Consider the following 19,693-nt stretch of genomic DNA (forward strand, 5'->3'; position numbering starts at 1 on the left):
CCTTGTTTACTGTAATCTGTTTGTTGAGAGATGAGGTGATGGGAGGAACAACTGTTTTCTTAATATTTTTTAGTATTGTAGCCTTTGGACAGGAAGGTACAGCAAATAAAGGAGAGTTCAGCTGTGAGGGAAGCTTGGAACAGTTTTTGTGATGCCCTATTGTTGGGGGGGGGGGTGATGAGAAAGTTTGTGTATGTATCTCCTAGTGTTGCTAGATTTTCTGTAAACTGAGAAAGAAAGAGTGCATTGGGAAGATGTGTGAAAAGATTTCTGTGGTGCTGGTTGAGGTGAAGGAATAGTCTGTATTTGAGTCATGAGGTCAAATGGAGAACACATCATGAATGTATATCAGCTATATAGAAGGTGTGAAGAGCAGTATCAGTTTTATTTTTCCCCTAATTGCTTCATATAGAAATTGGCTAGAGGAGGAGAGGATTCATGGTTCTGCTTTCTGCTGTTATGTGGTGTCCTTTCAAGTGAAGTAATCAGTATGGATGGCAAAATCCGAATTGGTGATGTCATGGGGTGTAAAAACATATTTAAGTTGAGTTGGTGTCAGAAAGGAGAATATTTTGGTAAATAAAGAAGTAATATCTGTTTGTCTGCCAGATTATGTGTCTTCCAAAACGGTTCACAACATTGTTGCATCTACTTAGCTTTTAATCTGAATGTAAGATGAGTTTTCGTTGAACATGGATATGAACAGAAACAAATGCATTGAAATTTGAGCAATATTTGATTCATGTTGAGCCAAATTCTGAATTTTTATCATCCATTTCCTCTGTTAAATCTTCATTTAGAAACTATAACCCAAAAGCTAAACAGCAGGTCATGCAATGATGGAGGTAGCTTGGCAATCAGCAGACACCTGCAGAACACTCACCTTACAGTCCTAGCTTGGCCCCATGTGATTTCTGGCCTTAACCAATGTTTAGCCATGAACTGTATGAATCCAAATTTCATTCCAAAGCAGAAATAAACCAAGTCAGTATCTTATTCAAGGTCTAAATATGATTTATCACATGCTTTTGAAATGAGTCAAGTGATCAAAAAAATGTGTAGCATGTGAAGCGCCTTACTTTGAAAAGGAAATCATACACAATCCTGAGAATACTTCAAAGTACTAAATGATTATTATAATTATTGTAACAAATATCCATGGAGTTGGGCATACTCATGGGAATTCTTACTCAGAAGCAACATATAATATTGAATTTTAAACTCATTCATGCACCTAGCATGCACAGCTCATTCTAATTGTCTACTGCTCTCCATATATATATAAAAAAAAAAAAAAAAAAATCTACTCATTAATTATATACAACCTCTAGGGATGGCCTCTTATCCTTCACTTCTCACCCTCTACTCTTTGTATAATACCTTATGTTAGGGATGGACCTGGGGGAGTCCAACCAGCTCACTTTTTTTCTTAGACAGCAGCCCAAGGAATTCAAAAAAGCAAAGCAATTGGTCAAAATTATATATTGAACACAAACAAAACCAGAAACAATGATTTTTATGTTGCATTCTAAGAAAATGAACTTTATTCAATTTAATTGGATCTTCTTGCCAAATATATAAAGTTTTGGCTTCTATCACCTGAAGCAGCTAAGCTTTTTTAAGGTTTGTTGTGCCAAAATAATTTAAAAAGGAGATAATTGTTCAAATGATTTTTGTTATGAGATAAAACTGCAAAGCAAAAATCCATTTCACTTCAGAAGTAAAATTTTGTCTTTTGTATTTTTGCCCAGTAGAAAATAAAATTTTATATTACTCCTTGCCTATTTTTCTTTGCCTAAAATGCAAAATATTTGTGCTCTCAAAAAATGAAGTTAAATTAATATTAACACATACTATTTGGATTGCAAGACCATAGGTTTTAATACACATATATACAGAAAGTCTACTAGTTTCGTTAGCTGTAACTGATTAGCTTTGTCAAGACGAAAAGGTAAATAAATACTAGTAAAAAGAGCATTCCTTTGTTGTTGTTTTTGCATTTACTAGTAGTTTTTTACCTTTTCATCTTGACAAAGCTAGTCAATTACAGCTAGTGAAACTAGTAGATGTTTTTGTATACAGTGGTGCCTTGGTTAACAATGGCCTCAGATAACGACTTAGTTGGTTAACGACGAGTGACTGTAAGAAAAAATCTCTTGGTTAATGACACAGGCTTTGGTTAATGACTCTCGATTATGTGAACCTCTGTCCGATCTAAAATACCATAATTTTCCGATCGCACTCAGCCACACGCAGGAAGACATTGTCGAATAGAGAACAGCCACACAACATAGCTGTGAAGCTCAGATATGTTTGACCCATCATAGCCAGCTGTTTAAGTTTTCCATTTATTGTTTCTTTTCTTGTAGTGTACTGTGCTTTATTTTAAAATTTGTGGTTATAAGTGCATTTTATATGAAAATGAGTATTTAAACATTTATTTTTTATGTGTTAGTTCATATAGACAATAAATCAGCGGGTGCGTGTCACTGTTCGTTCGCCATCAAAAGGCAAAATCAAATCTCATCTGTATAATAATCGTTGTATCTATAAGCTGCTAATCAGTGTATGTTACAGTAAGTGCTGTTCTAATATCGTCACCTTACAAGCAAAATGCACTAAGTCAAAAAATTGCAGGTTTCGAATTTAACTGTTAACTTTTATTTCAAAAAGTTTTTATTTTTGAACTTTTACTTTTATTTTCAGGTGACGATATGTTCTTTGTATCCCTTGTCTTAGTGTTGTACAATTTGTAACAATACCATATTTTGTGTATCTTTTATTTATAGAGTGAATTTTTTTACCGTGTGACAAAATGGGTCCCAAAAAGAAAGCTAGTGAGGGGAAAAAAACTGAAATTTTCTCTATTGAACATAAGAAAGAAATAATAGCAAAACATCATGAAGATGTGAAAGTTATGCAGCTAGATTGAATATATGAAACCAGTCATTCTACAATATCCACCATTTTGACTAAGAAAGAAGAACTTATGGTAGCTAAGGTTGCTAAGGGAACTTCAAGGTTGAATGTCAGAGAGCTTCTTTTTGAGCAAATGGAAAATTATTGCTAATTTGGATCAAAGAAAGAGAAATGGTGGGCAATACTACATCTCAAAATGCAATCTGTCAGAAAGCTAAACAGATTTATCAATATTTGAAAAAGAAGACTTCAGGATCAAGTTCTGAGGTAGATGATGATGATTTCAAAGGTGGCAGAGGTTGGTTTGACAACTTTAAAAAAGAACTTGAATTCATAGTGTGGTCAGACATGGAGAGGCAGCTATTGCTGACAAAGCAGCAGCAGTGAATTTGTCAATAGCTTTACAAGAATTATAGAAGAAGGAGAATATCTATCTCAACAAGTCTTCAATTGTGATGAGACTGGTTATTTTGGAAGAAAATGCCCAACAGGACATTTATCACAAAAGAAGAAAAAACACTTCCTGTGCATAAACCAATGAATGATAGGTTAACATTGCTTTTAGCAGCAAATGCAAGTGGAGACTGCAAGGTAAAACCAATGTTAATCTACCACTCAGAGAATCCCTGAGCATTCAAAAAGTTCAATGTCTCTAAATCCAATCTCAGTGTTTTGTGGAAGTCTAATAGCAAAGCCTGGGTCACAAGAATAGAATTTAGAAAGTGCATTCACGAAGTGTTTGGACCAACTGTCAAAGCCTATCTTGAGCAAAACAATCTGCCTCTAAAAACTATTTTAACCTTGGATAAGGCACCTGGCCATCTAATGGGCATACAAGAAGAGCTACCAGAGGAATTAGATTTTATCAAGGTGATTTTTCTTCCTCCCAAGACTACATCTCTGATTCAATCTATGGATCAGTTGATAATTGAAAATTTTAAATAACTTTACACAAGGGCACTTTTTACCAGGTGCCTTGAAATGTGTGAGGCTTCCAACATAACCCTAAGAAACTTTTGGAAGGAAGAATTCAACATTGTCATAGCAATTAGGCTAATTGTAAAGGCTTGGCAAGAAGTAACAACAATATGTCTCAAAGTAGGATGGAGGAAACTGTCCTTCCTTTGGTAATGAAGAAACTTTAGATGAAGGACACAAATTGGTAAAGGATATCGTGTCAACTGCTCATGATCTTAACTTGGAAGAAGATGTTGAAGAATTATTGTAGATGCATGACCGAGAACTGACTACTGACGAGCTAAAAGAACTTTTCAAGCAGCAATGTGAAGAAAAGGAAATGGAAATTTCATCTGAAGATGAGGATGGAGAGAAAGAACAAATTACAACCACTGAAATCAAAAATGTTTTGGCAAAGTGGAAGGAAGTTCAAAATGTTGCTATGAAATGGAATCCAAACAAATGTGAGGTTATCAGAACTGCAGATCTATTTAATGAAAAGTCCATGCAGTTTTTCAGAAACATTTTAAAAAAGAGTTTTTTTACAGGTCCATTTGTCAAAAAACTCCGAAGTGAGCCCAATTGTCCTTCTGGTGAAGATTGATAATTAAAAACTGTTTTCATGAACAATTCATTTTATTAATGTTAATTTTTTTGTAGCAAATACATATACACCCCAACTGTATAAGAAATAAATGATATTTACCATATTTTTATGACATTTTAAATGAGTTTTATCTGCATTTTTAATATGTAATATGGTTGTGGGTGGGAGCCAGAACAAATTAATCGATTTTAAATTAAATCTTATGGGGAATCGCGCTATGGATAACTATGGTAATCCTGGAATGGATTACTGTCATTAACCAAGGCACCACTATATATGTGTATTAAAACCTATGGTCTTGTAATCCAAATAGTATGTGTTAATCTTAAAAAAAAAGACCAAATATAACTTTCATCATGAAGTTAAACTTTTAAAACTTTATGATCAGGACAGCAAAAATTGATTTCTGCCTTCCTCAGATTTTATTATATATTCAACCCTGTCTAGTCTGTGTTAATCCAATAAAATATCCTCTCTAATTAAATCATCTCATATTGGTTCCATTTCTCTTTTCTGCATGTCCCCTGAACTCTGCAATTTATCTTTTCTTGCATTTCTGCAACCTCTTCCCATAATCACTATTCCACAGGTTTAATATTGCCTTATTCACTTCACTCTGGATCTCTTCAGAGTTCTGATATCATAGTAGAATTTAGGTGACCAGATTTGATCACAACAGTCTAGCTATAGCTTTGATCAGTGTCTTATACATTGGCACAGCTGTCTCATTACATCTATTTTTTAGAATGTTCTTTAACATAGCATAGTCAACATGCCCTCTGAACTTTTGGCCACTGTCAACCATCATCCTCAAATCTTGTTCGCTTCTTTAATCACTATTCTGTCAATACGGTAAACATGTCGGTATCCTTGCATTCCATAGTGAAACACCTGCCTCTTAACCTTAAAAATGCAGTGATATTCATTCATTCAAACATTTCTTGTATATTAAAAATGAAAAATAATAAACCTGTAGGTAAATCAGTGTGGAATAAAGTCTCAGACCAGAGAAAAAATGCTTTTCTACAGTCTTCATTTATGTAATTTAATATGTTACAGCAGTAGTTGTTGGAACATATTTCTAATTTATATATTACTCTCTGTTATAGGATACAGAACCTAAGTTAAGATACATTCGTTTAAATAATGATGTCCCTATGCTTTTGAAGAAGGCTGCTGCAAGCTGCTTAACTGTGCATCCAAAGGTAAATAATTATAATAGTCTTTTTTTTCCCTCTTTCCACAGAGAGAAAGAATTCATGTTGAAAATATATAAAATGAAATCTAATGAATATTTATCTAGCTTGCTTAGGAAATTAATATTTAATAAATTGCATATTCTTTGTTGAGAGAGAGAAAGGAATTTTAGTAATCATTGAGTACCATTATTATACAGCAGTCGAAAGTCAAATTAATCCCTAGTTTTATAATAGTTCCAGGAAGTTATAAAGTAGGATGATTGGAATGATAGGCCATGGGGTATTTGTGATGAGGTTAGAATTCGAAGTACATCTTTGTGTGTGTGTGTGTGTGTGTGTGTGTGTGTGTGTGTGTGTGTGTGTGTGTGTGTGTGTGTGTTCATTCTGGCATAAGCAATAAAGGCTTACATATTCATACAGATATATTGGTTTTGGCATGGAGAGTGGCTAGTGGAATGTATGGAATTACAGAGTAAGGGACTATGATAATTTAAGGAAACAGATTGGTGATTCAGTGGCTTGATCAGTTAAGGGAAAGAGAAATCAGCAGTGCTTGGGACTTTCGTCCAGAATCATTTACTTATGGCAATGTCGGGTTATATTCCTAAGGTACTAAGATAAACAAAGTAAGGGATGAAATGGATGAATTGTGCAAAAGATTTTTAAAAATAGGACAATTATGGAGGAGATATAAAACAGGATACTCCTCAGCAGGGGATTTTCCTTGCCAAACGAAATAGCCTGAGTTCATTGTGAACTGAAATAGGGCTGAGATATCGGGAGGAAATTTAGCTTGGATTAGCTCTAAGGTTTCTGTGAGCGGGACATTTGTGAATAAGGAGGAGACTTCAAAAGTGACCATTATTTCAGTATGTTGGAGTGTAAGGTTTTCTATGCTGGCTTTGAAGTGGGTTGAGTTTTTTATGTGTGAAGGTGTGTTGCCAGTATAGTGTGTGAGAGCTTTGGCCAAATGTTTAGCTAATTTGTAAGTGGGGGAATCAATGCCATCCACTATGGGATATAATGGCACATTTTCTTTATGCATTTTTGGGAGTCCATGTACACGGGGGGGGGGGGGTAGAGTTAAACGGTTTTAATTTGTTAGTGACTTCTACAGGCCAAGAAGTGACGTGACCTTGTGGAGTTTCTAATCTGTGAGTTGGTGGGATTGTATTCAATAGAGAGATAAGTAGCCCGATCTAATAATAGAGCATTAAGCTTGCCTGTGTAATCTGTTTGGTTAAGTACTACTGTGGCATTACCTTTATCTGCTTTGGTGATTACTAATTCTTTGTTTTTCTTCAATTCCTGCAGAGATTTATATTCATTATTGGATATATTGGTTTTTGGTGGTCTTGCTTTGGTGAGAACACAAGCTACATCCAGTCTAATATTGTTGCCGACGTGGTTTGGAAGGTGGTGGATCCTGTGTTCAATTTGGATCATAATATCCTCGGCCGGTAACTTTCTGGGAGCATTGCTGAAGTTGTGGCCATGTAATTTAATTTATATCCTTTGTATGTTGTAAATTTCCTTAAGTTATTTAATAAGCATGTTAAACCAATGTCTAAGCCTTTCTACGAGAAGATCTACGAATAAGTTTAAATATTATAACACATGAATGGATTGTATAAAAAAATAATTAGAATAAAATATAGCACTAAAATTTGGCATTGCTGGGCTACAATAAAATAAAAATAAATAATAATAAAGTTTTGAACATACTCCCTACATAAAGATATAAACACACATTGACATAGTGCTGAAACACACAGTGTACAGAGAACATGAAACTTCATAGGTTGCACTTGGTTTATTTTGCAAATATATTTGCTAGTCTAAGTCCTGTTGTTCTCAGCTACATAAGCAACATAATTTTCATGAATTAATTCACAGTTAGCTAGAAAATAACTTGTAATGTCATTTGTAAATTTTCTCTACCATCAACTTGATATCTGGCAAATGACTTTGACCTCCATTGCAGTAACTCAAGAAGCAGCAGATTTGACTTTAACAGTATATACCTTGCAGGTCATCAAAGTACACATTCAAAAGGAATGTCTTTAAAGGTTTTATTTGTTATTACGGAGAAATAATGTAAGTGCAGTGTCGAGACAGCTTATCTGGAGATATTGTTATGTAATTAAGCACACAGACTCATCTTGATTTTGCTGGACTGTTTTGGCTGAGTGGTAAACATATCTACTATCCAACAAACTGTGAGTACAAATCCTGCCATGGGAATGGATGTTTGTGGTTGTCTTTGGGTGGGAGATGAATTTCATAACTCAATATAAGATCACCATCCTGCTCATTGGGGATCTAATGTGGCTTGAAAAATTTCCATATTTGGTCTTAGAGACCAAAGCAGGGTTTCTGGACTATAAAACATGTATATATAAAAATATATAAGGAAAACAAATTCTCTGCTCAACCATGATACTAATGCACTTTAGGTTTTACAACCTTTCCTTGGCAGGAGTAACAAAAAAAAAAAAAGCATTGACTACATACTACTTAATAGTAAGCTTTCAGTGACCTTGCTCCATTCTTGGAGTAAAGTACAGAGGTAGTTTTGTTCAGTATCAGATAAGATGATCAGCCAGAAAATACAGATGAGTAATCAAGTGAATGTAGTTAATTGAATGCAAAAATTGAGCAGAGAATATGAAGTTGAGAAATAAGATTAGATGATTGATGGAAGAGTATGAAATAATCAAGGGAAAAGGTAGTATGAAGGAAGAGGTAATAAATGATTTTAGAGTGATAATATACTGTATATGTATATATAGAAATTGTAGTATTTAGGTATGGTGAAAAAGGTTTGTTTTTCCAGTAGGCAAGAAGCAGTGTAATTGATGATTTGGATATAAATTATACAAATGATCTGAATAGAGAAAAGGAGAACATGACAGATTTCTGAAAGGTGTTGAATAGAGTGAAATATAGTATTGCCTCTCTCTCTTTTAAAAGGTTTTGATATTACTACATGTGGGCTGCCATGCAGAAATTTGGTTGTCTTTGTCTCTTTGGGAAGAATTGGTGAATGGAATTCAGAGGCAAATGCTCAAGATGATGTCTATGTATTATCCTCTTATATGTATTAATATGTATTATCCTCTTCTCACTTATAAAATATAAAAAAATATTTTATAAGTGAGAAGAGAGGGGATGTGATGGAAATATAGCACTTACTGAAAGGTGTTTTCTAAAATAGATGCAGAGGAAATTTTTCAACCTTTCTAAGACCACCCTTGGATGCTGAATAGAACTAAGCAACCATGCGAGGAATATATTTTTTCTTGGAGAGTGGTGAGCAAATAGATCCGGTTTCCTGGAGGGGAGTATGTTGTCACTAGAGTTGAAGAGATATGATAGGCATTTTATGAATAATCTTTTATGTGCCTCTCACAGTGAATCTTGTGACTCCAAAGAGATCTAGTTAAGTAAATAATAATTGCAGTTTCTTGTGAAATAGTTTTGTATAAGGATGCTTAGTTTGAGAGTGTTATGTTATTTTTTATAGCATGATATAACTGTCCAGTTTTAATTTCAGTTCATAGCACTAGGAACACACGAAGGGGCTATTTATATTTTGGATCATGAAGGAAATAATATACGTTTCAAAGAGTTGATATCTGTAAGTTGCTTTTCTTTTTTCATAATATAGTCTTGAATAGTATTATATATTTTCAAAAATTAATAAATGGTTTCAGTTATACAAGGGGGTCTGAAAAGTTCTGATAAATACCTAGAACAAAGTTGATATTAAAGCAACTGATATAACCACAAGAAAAAACATTTCTTAAAACCCTTTAACCTCCATGTTTCATCAATTTGTAATAATTTATTCTTTTTCTTTTAGAGTATATAAGAATATATATCAGACTTGTCTATTCCTTCATGGTGATTATCACACTTTTCGGCACACCCTCGTTTATCTGAAGATGTTATTTTTAGTCAATTTGTAAAGTTTTGTTTAGAGTGAATAGTTTTTAAATAATTTTTCCTGTTTCTATTAAGTATTAACTTTTGAATGAAGGTGTGAAGGTCCCTGAAATTTCCTCATAGCACATATCACCTGAACATCTGTTTAACTTATAGGCATGTTATATGAAAATACTTGGACTTGCAGAAACTATATTTTAGCAAAAATATAGTTTGTGGACTATTTACGGTATTTTATGTTGGTTCTAAGTTCAACTTAATCACCAACTTTTTTAATACACACATTTTCATTTCATTCAAGTTAACAGTATGCTTTTAAGTTCATCCCATAACTACACATTACAGAAAGGCTAACAAAACTTGTCAGTATGAATGGTTCCAGGAAGTTGCCTCTTTTGCCATTTAGAATGAACATAAGAGGAAGCAGCCTTTTATGTTCTTTTAATTTTGGTAATCACTCATAAGTCCTAATTAAATAATGGTAGCAATATTAGCTAAATTATTATAAAATGAAACTGCTTATGCATATAAGAAACTAGGCTTTTTGCCAAAAAAAAAAAAGAGGGGGGGTATCATCAGATACCTACAGGAAATGAGTAAGCTGGCATTTTTTTCAGCAACTTTGTCATAGAGCTCTTAAAGATTTCAGCATAGTAGATGACCTAGAGTCTTGAGATCCGAATGTATTACTGGTATAAAATTTGTCAATATTGATTTGTTGGAGGCATGACTGAAGTTTGAAGGAGAACCTATAGGCCAGTAGTTGGATACTTGATCTTTAGAATAGAGACATAGAAAAACTGGTTGTAGCATGGATATTTTAAAACATCTGTTGTAATAGATCTATTAATTAAAGACCAACCACTAATATGGACTCCATTAATTTCAATTCACAGCAGATCTCCTAGTCAACATTACTCATTTTGAACATAAGCTATGGTGTGGAGAAACTTATGTGATTGCTTTTGACATTTATTCACCAATGATAGATTATCACAAAGTTGTAAAAATTTTGCTCACATTCTTTCTCATGCATAAATAATCTTCTCTCAAATGTTAAGAAGAGTTTTTACTAAATGACAGTACACTCATAATGACTCCCTGCCATTCTCAAGGAGAGTAAGAACAACTTTGTGAACTTCAATGCTATCTAAACATAGTTCATCTTATTTATTATTATTATTATTATTATTTTTTTTTTTTTAAGCACTGGAGAAAGTGCTGCTAGATGGAAGTGCAGTGTGTGTGATACAATCAAGAGATCAGAAGTAAGAGGATATAGTAAAAGATCAGGAGAGTGGTATTGAAGAGACAGAAGTGCTTGGCAGTCGAAACAGTTGTAGTGTGAGAGATGAAGAGAGAATGGGAATGCAAGAGGAACAAGGAAATGGGGGCGGGGAGCCTGGTGAACAGAGACAGAACATAGGGAGAGTGGATGTTGAAGTCCCATAACTCATCGAGGGAGGGCACCTACTCTACTCTTCTCTTGCTCTCTCTCTCTGTCTCCACCCATCATCTACACCAATGCCATCTACTGCTCAACACTACCACCACTAGTATTTACACAAACAATCGCACACATCCATGGCAGGATTAGAACCCGCAGCCTTTTGGCTGGAGAGCGGATACGCTAACCACTTGGCCAACCAGGCCAGCATTAATGGACGAAAATGGTAGAATCGTAACTGCTGCAGAAGATATTGATGAGGTATTCAGTAATCATTTCATAAGGGTATTACACCCTCATCAGGGTGTAACATCAGAAACCTAAGAGTAGATGATATAGGAGAAGATGGCTTAATTGTGAGTGAGCAGGAGGTATTTAAGGAAATAAATAACCTTGATGTCAATAAGGCAATAGGATTTTGATGACATATGTTCCAAGGAATTGGCAGTAGTGCCTGTTTAATAAAAGTTAAAATAGCACAGATTCCACAGAGTGGAAAGAAGGCAAAAAAATGTTTCACTGCATAAAGGTGATAAGGCTGTGGATTCAAATTATAGGTTGGTTGGTATATCTGGAGTTGTGGTGAAGGTACTAGAGAAATTGGTGAGAAGTAGGATATACAGAAATGGATTGATAACAGCAGTATTCTCTGTGGTTATCAACATGGATTTGTTAAAGGGAGATCATGTTTTACTAACTTGCTTATGTACTGTAACAAGGTGACAAATATTTTGGACATGGGACATGCATATACAGTGGTGTACTAGGATTTTGCAAAAGCTTTTGATAGAATGCCTCATGACAAACTGTTAAATAAATCGAAATAGACAAGACTGGATAACAGACTTCCGAGTTGGATCAGTCACTGGCTGTCAGATAGGTATCAGAAAGTTGAATATGGAGGAGCAGTATCCCAAAAGAGGAAGGTCACTAGTGCTGTGCTGCAGGGAATATTGATATGCAGATGATGCAAAATTTGAAAGCAATGTGGAGTCAAGCAGATGTTATGGCCTTACAGGTGTACTTAAAGAGATTGCATGAATGGAATGATAGACCTGGGAGTGGTGATGCACAAGGACCTTGTCCATCACCACTCCCACAATAATCCATATGAGTCCTTGATCAGGCCTCATGGATTATTGTGCACATATTTGGTCGTCAGTTTTTCTTGATGACAACAATTAATTAGAGCGCAGAGAAGATTCACAGAGGTGGTCTTTGAAATGTGGAGTACGAGGACAGATTGAGAGAATGTAAATTGCAAAGCCTTTTGAATAGGAGGAGGAGGGGGGGGGAGGATATGATTGAGACATATAAGCTTATCGGGGGATGTTAACATGTTAGAGATTTTTCTTAGGGTGGGAGGCAAATAGAAGAAGAGGCCATCGCTGGAAACTGTATAAGGAGGGTGTGAGGAGCAAGTTCTTTCCATGGAGAGTAGTTAGTGAGCAGAATGCATTTCCTGAGTGTTGTGAATGTAGACACATTGAATCAATTTAAGGCACTATTGGATGAGCAACATGTGCAATAGTGTGTACCTTCCACAATGAGTCTCTGACTCTATGGAGATCAGATGTTAATAATCATATGGTGTTAGTTGACTGATGGCAACTTTGGCTGCTTCCTTAACCCATTTCAAACCAGTATCTAGTTTGTCAATGCACTTGCACAATTTCAAACTAATTTTGTACTTAGATTGCACAAAATTGTGCGAGTCCTGGTTTGTGTGCATGTCAGAATGAGTGAAGTAAACGAACTGAGGAATAGTTTATCTACCCTACATCACCGCAATATGTGACTGCATTTACAGTCAGACATTGTATAAAATATATATAAACCATAATCATTGTTACTTTAATCACTTTGTTAATCATTTACCCTAGCCTGACTTCTGGCAGGAAAAAAATGAAGGATCGAAAAATGAAAATGTTGTCATGTAGCTTGTATCCTGCATATATGTATGTTTTCCTGATGATGATCTCAATACAGAGGTTGAAACGTTGAATGTTACTTTCTTAATGATAAGTAAAGTAATTATTCTGACATGTGTTGCAACTCATAAATTCCTCACTGTGAATGCTGACTACCATGTAACCTTAAAAGAAATATCAATGGATTTTGCATAAACCTTCATGATTTCTTATCTTTTTTTTTTTTCCCCTCTAGGTTATTAAAAAAAAAAGAGAGAGATTATCTATCATACGAGCCTTGCCATTGAATTAAAATAACATTTGGAACTATTATGATAACATGGATACAAAGCATAAATTATTTGATATATTTTATCCATGTGACCATTTGGCCATATTTTATCCATTTGAAGAATGAGATGAACCACTGTGAGATGATAAAGATTAGTCCTTTTCTTTCACATTAGTTAATCTCATTCTTCATTTCACAGTAGTGTTAAAAGAAAATCTAATTTTTGGACTTGACACTGGAGGTCACGCTTATAAACCATTATACCAACTGAAGAGAGTTTTTAATTGCACTTGTGACATAGTAAGTTATTACAATTAGTACACACATTTTCGCAGGAATAAAGAATGATTTTATTATTACAAACATTTTAGACTGAAATTAACAGTGCATCAGCATAATCACAAGGTAAAGCTAGAACAAAGAATGTTAGCTTATTTACAGAGCAGAGCTATGTGCCAGAGTGCCACCATCCAGGTGGTTACAAAATAAGTGAGTTTGTAATTAAAACTAAAATTAAAATAATAAACTTTGAAATACAATAAATTGAAGTTAAATAAAACTATTTCATTTAATTTTTACTTAAACTATTTACATTAAACTGTTTAATTTTATTTCTTTAAAATAAAATCATTAAATGACATGGTATTTTATTTTTTTAAAGACAGGAAGAGGAAGGGAAGCATACTATTGCTTGCCATTTATGAGGATGAGACTTTCCCATCCCAAATCTTAGCAATGAGTAGACAGTCATTCTGATTTAAGTTTGGATAGTTATCGGACCAGAGATTATTGTGATTGATTCGTGTTCACTCCATGCTTTTTTGTCTGACAATCATTTCCTACTCTACTATTTAGATATCCAACAAGGACCATCTTTTCCTTTTTCATTGTGTCGGTTGCTTTCTCTAGCCTCAAAAAAATTCCTCCGCTTCTACCTTAATAGAACCTTCTGTGGTACCATAGGCACAAATAAGTCTCGTGTTCAGTTCCCCATTCTGATACTTGCCCACATCATTCTACTTGAGACTGACTGTCTGCCATTCAAGAAGATTAGCCTTGTATTTAGTGTTGAATACTATGGCTACTCCTTCTTTTTCTTGATTGTCATTGCCTGAATATAACATTTTGTATTTATTGCTCAGAAAGATGTCACCCCTATTATGTTGATCTGGTACTTGTCCAATTCCTCAGCTAGCTTCATTTCTTTGCCATTCAGGCTTCTTATGTTTATAGTACCGAACTTGAACTCTGGTCATGTTGAGTTGGGATGTGTTTCAGCATTTGTTTCAGTAGCTGATTTTTCACTGTTCACTTGGTTTCCTGATGAAAACAACTGGGGCTTTGTTTAACCGAGCAATACCCCAGCCAGCATGAAATTGTGTCATGTTGTATCTTTCATCATTTTATATTGTGGTTTAAGTGATTAAGAATACAGTTTGGTTGGCTAAATTCCAAATTGCTAGCCCATCCTCGTTCATTCAGTATCTAGGTACCTAACATGGTGCACCACAAGAAGGTGAGGATTGGACATTAGGTCCGAAGCCCCAGTCGGTTCTCTGTATTCCTTTAAAGGTTATATAGAGGTCTCCTCTCAGTTATACAGCTTTGACCCTTAAGCACCCCATGCATACCATTCATTATTATTATGTGCATTATGAAATCTCTACTCTTATGTGGGATCATATAGTTCTTTCTTCACATACTGGATCTCTGTATTCCATTTGGAAGGGACAACAAATTTGATGGAAAGACCCAGGTTTGAATTCTGTTGAAGATTTGAGGGACGTTTTTTATAAAAGTCAATCAGTACTGCAGATAATTTAGCTTGCTCATATATTGCTGAGCTTTTTGAAATTCTTGGAACATATTGTATGTGTTATTGATTGGTCTCAACTGCTCAATGAATTCTAAACAACCACTGCTTCTTTGAATCCATTTTCATCAGATATGAAGCCACTTGACTTCAGGATGTGAGGATTTTTGAAGACATTGCCATATTGTACACTCCACTCCATACTCTCTCTCTCTCTCTGATCTGAAAGATGTCTAATATCATATAGTCATCTTTATCTTCAGATCATGCTAGATGCTAACTGGGGACCTATAAAGTTATGTGTTATGTCTTTTTGTGTGTGTGTGTGTGTGTGTGTGTGTGTGTGTGTGTGTGTGTGTGTGTGTGTGTGTGTGTGTGTGAGTGAGAGAGAGAGAGAAATAGTCATGTCATGAATGTTCTATGCATATTTTAATGTACAGAGAGAGAGAATTTTTTTTAAGCAGTGAGTTTTCATGTTATTTATTCATATTTTTGGTTTTATTATAAATATACCAGTCAGGCATTTTTTACTTGTAGTATCGTACTGCAGTCAATTATATAAGCATTGATGAGAATGGAGATCATATTGCATCCTGCTCAAATGATGGAAAGGTAAATTTGCTTTAATATTTTCTAATTGCCAGTTTCACATAAAGGGAGGATTTTAATGATAGCCTTAGTGACTTGAATTCCAACTTCTTATTTTAACTGATTTAGATAAAATAACTTACCTTCCTTCTAAGGAATTAGATTTTTAACTTATAAATAATTTTGCTTGCTAATTTAGTGGTATCATCATTATAAAGAAAATAGTGAATGGTTTGAAGTTGAAAATAAAAAGATATAACAACTGCAATTTTTTATATAAAAAATTATATAAAACAATATAATTTTTTAAAAAATGAAATGCATGTCCTTCCGTGCGGTTCGTAACCATATGCCTGCGGAAGGAGTGTCCTAGGTTCGATTCCCGTCAGTGACATGAGGAACTGAAGGATCATTCTCAGCCATAGCCAAGTTAGCCGGTCTTGGGCATGAACAATAGGGTTTTTTCCCCAGTTTATCCTGGGGTTTTTCATCATTCAAAGCAGACAAACCGGCCTTGAGAACTCAACACTACAGGACATGGATACATCTGGGCGTAAGGCTTGACCACCTTATTCTGTGAATGGTTTGAGGTCCGATGATTAATTAACCCTTGACACTGCAAGGTAAAAGAGGGTAAAAAAAAGATGAGATGTCTTTTGGCAAAAATATTGCTTGTTATTATTTGTTTATTTTATTTTATTTTTTTCACAGTTTAAAAGAATATTTGTAAGATAAGTTTGACTTAAATGCAAAAGATTTTATGCTATGTATATGCCACATACACAGAAGTGTCATTATTATAGCAATTTTTTTGCTAGTTAAACAGTAAATTATATTTAAGAAGAAATTACTATATTCTTGTTTTTATACTTTATCCAAGTGTAAGCAAACAAAAATTTACATGTGAAGTAACTTCACAAATGATAGCAAAACTGGTCATCAAATTCTATGTGAATTTGATGTGAATTTGGATTCTATGTGAATCCATACTAGAAGTAGAAAAAGCCATCAAAGGCTTGAAATGTGGAAAGGCAGCAGGAGTAGATGATATTCAACCAGAAATGCTGAAGTATGGTGGTATAAGAGTCTTACAGTGGCTGCACTGCATAGTTCAGAAAGCCTGGACAGAGGGACGAATTCCCGATGATTGGAGTAGAGCTCTCATAGTACCCATATATAAAAAGGGAAATAAAACTGCATGTGAGAATTACAGAGGTATTTCCCTACTGAGTGTTCCTGGCAAGATCTATGCAAGTATACTTGAGAAACGGTTGAGAAGAATTGTGGAAGAAAAGCTTGGTGAAGAACAAGCTGGATTCAGGCCAAATAGAGGCTATCAGGATCAAATCTTCACTTTACGACAAATAGTCGAGAAAGCATGGGAATATAACAAAGATCTGTATTTAAGTTTTGTCGATCTGGAAAAGGCCTATGACAAGGTGCCAAGAGAGAAGCTATTCAATATGCTTCAGTTATATGATGTCAATGGGGCATTATATCAAGCAATACTTAGTCTTTATTTGAGTTGTAAGTCAGCAGTTAGAATTGAAGGAAGTACAGGAAGATGGTTTAATGTTAAATCTGGTGTGATACAAGGATGTACATTATCCCCTCTGTTATTCATTATCTATATGGATCACATTATGAAGGAAAGTGGTATTAAACATGATATCAAAATTGGAGATGTTAATGTCAGCTCTTTGCTTTATGCGGATGATGTTATACTTCTAAATAAATCTGCTACAAGTCTGCAAGATTCTCTGACTAAATTGAATAGCTGTTGTAATAGATATGGTATGAAGGTCAGCAATAAAAAGACAAAGACAATGAAAATAGGCAGAATCATTGAAAATGTCAACTGTGTTGTGAATGGAGAACCTGTGGAACAAGTAAAACATTTAAGCTATTTAGGCACGATTTTTACTGAAGATGGTAAATTAAATATGGAAATAGACAACAGAATCAGCAAAGCTGGTATGGTGGGAAGTCAATTGAATAAATTCATATGGAATAAGAGAGAATTCAGTCGGAACACTAAATTAGCTGTGTACAAGACAGTGTTCAAGCCGGTTTTAACTTATGGATCTGAGAGCTGGGTCAGAAGTAAAACACTTGACCAAAGACTAGAGACCACAGATATGAGAGTCCTGAGAAAGATTATAAGCATGAACAGATGGCATCAATGGCAATATCATATTAAAAACGAGGATATTAGGAAAGAACTTGACATTGTCAGCATCCAGGAATGCGTTAGCCGAGCTAATCTTAGGTGGTATGGTCACTTAAACAGAATGGGCGAGGAAAGATTAGCAAAACAAGTGTTCTATGCCAGGTTGGCAGCAAAACGACCCAGAGGAAGACCAAGATATAGGTGGATTGATACGGTACAAAATGCTTTAGACGATAGAAATATAAGATCTGATAATGTTGGAGTCTTGATAAGTAACAGACTGATTTGGAGGAAAATTGTAGATAGGAAATTAATAATGATGTAATTTTTTTCATGTAGTACTATCATATCCTGTACACCCCTTGAGGGTACATGGCAGGAATTTGATGATGATGATGATGATGATGAAATTCTATGTGTATGTAATTTAGAAAATTTTGGACAAACTGATGATTTACTAAAAAAAAAAAAAGAAAAAAATTATTAGTGTACACTAATGTGAGCATTAATTAATGTTTTAAATCTCACATGTCGGGTCTCACACAGCATGGTGTTCAGCCCAGACAGAATCATTTGTAATAAAACTGAAAAATAATTACGTGTTTTGGTATCTTAATATTTTCTATCTTTATCAGATTTAAGATATTTGTTTTCAAAATGCAAAGATGATAGCTGTTTAATAATATACATTTAAAAAACCTTAACAATATAAACTATGGAAAATTGTTCAGCCTTTTTGAGATCTCCAAAATAAATCAACCCTTTATCGACTAAATTGGGGATTTACTTTTGATGGAAATCCTTACATTAGTTAGACAAGAAGATACAGGAATTTTAACATTTAACATCATATTGACATTGCTCATAACAAAAATTAGAAGTTGGGCTTAACAGCCCATGTCTCTTCACAAACAAATGCATCTACAATGCATGCTTGGAATAAAATTTCTTGTTATGCTGTTTTAAAGAATTTTGTATTATTTGTTTACATAGAATCCTTAATAGGGAACCAGAGATAGATTTTGCATAATTTGCACTTTATTTTTATACATATCATTCATTATCAAGTTATTTGATACCAGGCAGCCTTCAATAAATGTAATAAAGACGTTTTTATTTTCAACAAGGTGATAGTATCTTATGTAATTAAGTTAATTCTCTCAGAGACAGTTTTCACCTTACCAAAACTTCATTTGCATGAAGATACTCTCAAAGATATCTTGCTACTGTTTCTGAAATGAAAAGTAATTCCCATCTATGACAACAGGTGGCACTATTTATCTCTCACCCTTTGTTAAAAACTAAATCCTACCCTGCATCCACAGACTGATTTTGAAGTAAATAGTCAAGTATTCTCAAATGATATTTTATTTTGTATAACTTGAAATTCATCGCATTATAAAAAAATCAAAGATGTTGTTAAACAAAAAATATAATTTAACAAGACTAATTTTCATTTGGAGATTCATTTGAAACCTTGAAGGAAACCCTGATTGATTGCCAGAGAGGCATGTGGTGGGATTATCTGCAAGGATAGAAAAATCAGAACTCCCTGGTGGACACAGGAAGTTAAAGAGGCAGTGAAGGAAAAGAAGAAATTATATCAAAAGTTCCTGGCAAATAAGTCAGCTTTTGCTCTTAGAGAATACAGAGACAAATGTAAGAAAGCTAAACACTAGTAAAACTAGCTAAACAAAAAGTCATGGGAGGACTTTGGCAAGAACATAGAAAACAAATATCAAGAAGTGGCAAAATATTCTGGAGGTTGTTGAAGAAGCTTAGGAATGGAGGAAAGAGTGATCTAAAAGGAGTTAGAGATGATAAAGGTGAAATGAAAGCGGGA

The 19,693-nt window shown here is 34.4% G+C and overlaps 1 protein-coding gene across 1 annotated transcript in view; it reads left to right on the top strand.

Annotated features, from left to right (window-relative positions):
- lt (vacuolar protein sorting-associated protein light) overlaps positions 1-19,693 on the top strand; it is a 356,245-nt gene that overhangs the window by 37,135 nt on the left and 299,417 nt on the right. The window contains exons 3-5 of the mRNA XM_090394164.1: positions 5,593-5,688; positions 9,239-9,322; positions 15,630-15,704. Of these exons, the coding sequence (XP_090250290.1) occupies positions 5,593-5,688; positions 9,239-9,322; positions 15,630-15,704 (255 nt within the window). The remainder of the gene's footprint in view (positions 1-5,592; positions 5,689-9,238; positions 9,323-15,629; positions 15,705-19,693) is intronic.

The sequence above is a fragment of the Typopeltis vanoorti genome, chromosome 6, assembly GCF_054136105.1.
Source record: "Typopeltis vanoorti isolate ZY-2024b chromosome 6, IOZ_Tvanoo_1.0, whole genome shotgun sequence".
Classification (NCBI taxonomy): Eukaryota; Metazoa; Arthropoda; class Arachnida; order Uropygi; family Thelyphonidae; genus Typopeltis; species Typopeltis vanoorti.